The sequence below is a fragment of the Empidonax traillii genome, unplaced genomic scaffold (assembly GCF_003031625.1).
Source record: "Empidonax traillii isolate 1590-97213 ecotype Southwest subspecies unplaced genomic scaffold, ASM303162v1 scaffold900:size397343, whole genome shotgun sequence".
In the NCBI taxonomy this organism is placed as follows: domain Eukaryota; kingdom Metazoa; phylum Chordata; class Aves; order Passeriformes; family Tyrannidae; genus Empidonax; species Empidonax traillii.
In genome coordinates this window covers 93,090-94,756 of record NW_020956093.1, presented here as the reverse complement: position 1 = coordinate 94,756, position 1,667 = coordinate 93,090, and the positions used below count along the sequence as shown (strand labels likewise).

At 38.2% G+C, this 1,667-nt stretch overlaps 1 protein-coding gene across 1 annotated transcript in view; it reads right to left on the bottom strand.

The window, feature by feature from the left end:
* Positions 1–1,667, bottom strand: part of OSBPL11 (oxysterol binding protein like 11) — a 44,448-nt gene that overhangs the window by 13,104 nt on the left and 29,677 nt on the right. Inside the window, exon 7 of the mRNA XM_027902646.1 lies at positions 245–390. Coding sequence (XP_027758447.1) covers positions 245–390 — 146 coding nt within the window. The remainder of the gene's footprint in view (positions 1–244; positions 391–1,667) is intronic.

Genomic DNA, 1,667 nt, shown 5'->3' with positions numbered 1-1,667 from the left:
ACACCTTGCATTACCATCCCAACTGACTTCCTCCATCTGATGTTTAATTACATAAAGCAGCAAAAAATTGTTGAAAAAACAAGGTGGATAGTTTCATTTACTGTAACTGGACTCACTCCTCCTCCAGCACAGCTAATCAAAAGTATAACTGTCATTAAATAATTTTCCCAAATTATGACTGAAACATTCGCAGGTATTCCTCTAAATAATTCCCCACAGAAATCAGATGTTCACATTACCTTACCCTTGTTAGCTCGCAGGGCTCTGCAATGGATTGCTCTTCTCTGACAGATGCTGGTTTGTTTATCTCTGCTGGGAAATTCTGAGCTGCTCCATTTTTGAAGTGGTTTGCCAGAGAGATCTTCGGTTCCAACCAACTGATTGTCGTTCCTGAAGCAAAAGAAAGTTTGCGCTGAAGCTTGCTCATCCTCTGCAACGTCAGTAAACAGTTTTTCACAAAAGAGATGTTTTTTACGGAATAAGCTGAAAGCAGCCAATTCCTCCTGCAGCCAATGCCTCCAGCAGCCACTAAACAAAGGTGGTGCAATGAGACACCACCTTCAGTGATCATTAGCACAAACACTGCGATTGGCGAGCTGTAATACATGCAACTTGGACTGGAGAAACTAGTTGGTGTCATGAAAGGTGTAATTAGACACTACAGGAGGAACCCAGTATCACAGGAATGTTAAGTAACCCTTATAATTTTCTTTAACTGGTACCAAAAAAAAAAAAAAAAAAAAAAAAAAAAAAAAAAAAAAAAAAAAAAAGGCAAGCTGCTTTTCACTTATCAGCTTCTCAAACCCAGCTCAGTTCTACATTGAAAAGAGATAAAGCAGAAGTTTTGTTGTCAGTGTTTTCTCTGGAGAAGGTGCTTGTCTTTTCTCAGCTGCAGAAAAGGTAAGCACACGCTGTTGAATTAATAATAGTTGTCAGAAAAAAAAAAACAAAAACAACAACAAAAACGCTGCAGGGCTTGGAAGGCTATTACCCACCTGATGATTCCAGCATCTCCAGTTACTCCCAGCTAATTTATCAGAACATATCGGGTTCCTCGTTAATAATACAAATGTTCCATTCTTTTCCAAAGGGTAATAAATGTACAGGTGACTCCAATCAGTTTTTACTGAAGAATACACAAACTGACAAACCATGTTGGTTGTGTTGCAAACACAGAAATTATTAGGAAACCTGAATTTCTACCACCAGAGAGAAGTTCCCTGTGCTTGGGAATCTATACTAAAGTGTCTGTTTCCTCTTTCTATATGATACCCAATCCTTTATTTCCAGACCCCTGTTAGCAGGAACCAGGTCACATCCTCAACCACAACAGGCAGAGTAAGTTAAATTCAGATAAACAGCAGTATTTCCACCAGGAAAATACCAGGACAGGAAAAAAGTCAAGCTTTACTGTTGAGCCAAGAAAACTTCTCTCACAGCAGTTTATTTTCATAGTCTATTACTCATTAATCTGTTACATAATAAGAAACAAAAATTCCTGAGCAGTTTAAGCTATTTACACAGAAGTTTCAAAGAAGTCAAAAACCCAGATGCTCAGAATGTCACTGTCACACTTATCTTTTTGAAAAGGTTTTGCTTGTCTTTAAAACCTCTTCATGACACCTGCTCTCTAAGCTTTAACTTTCAACACACTAATCTCTAACTGC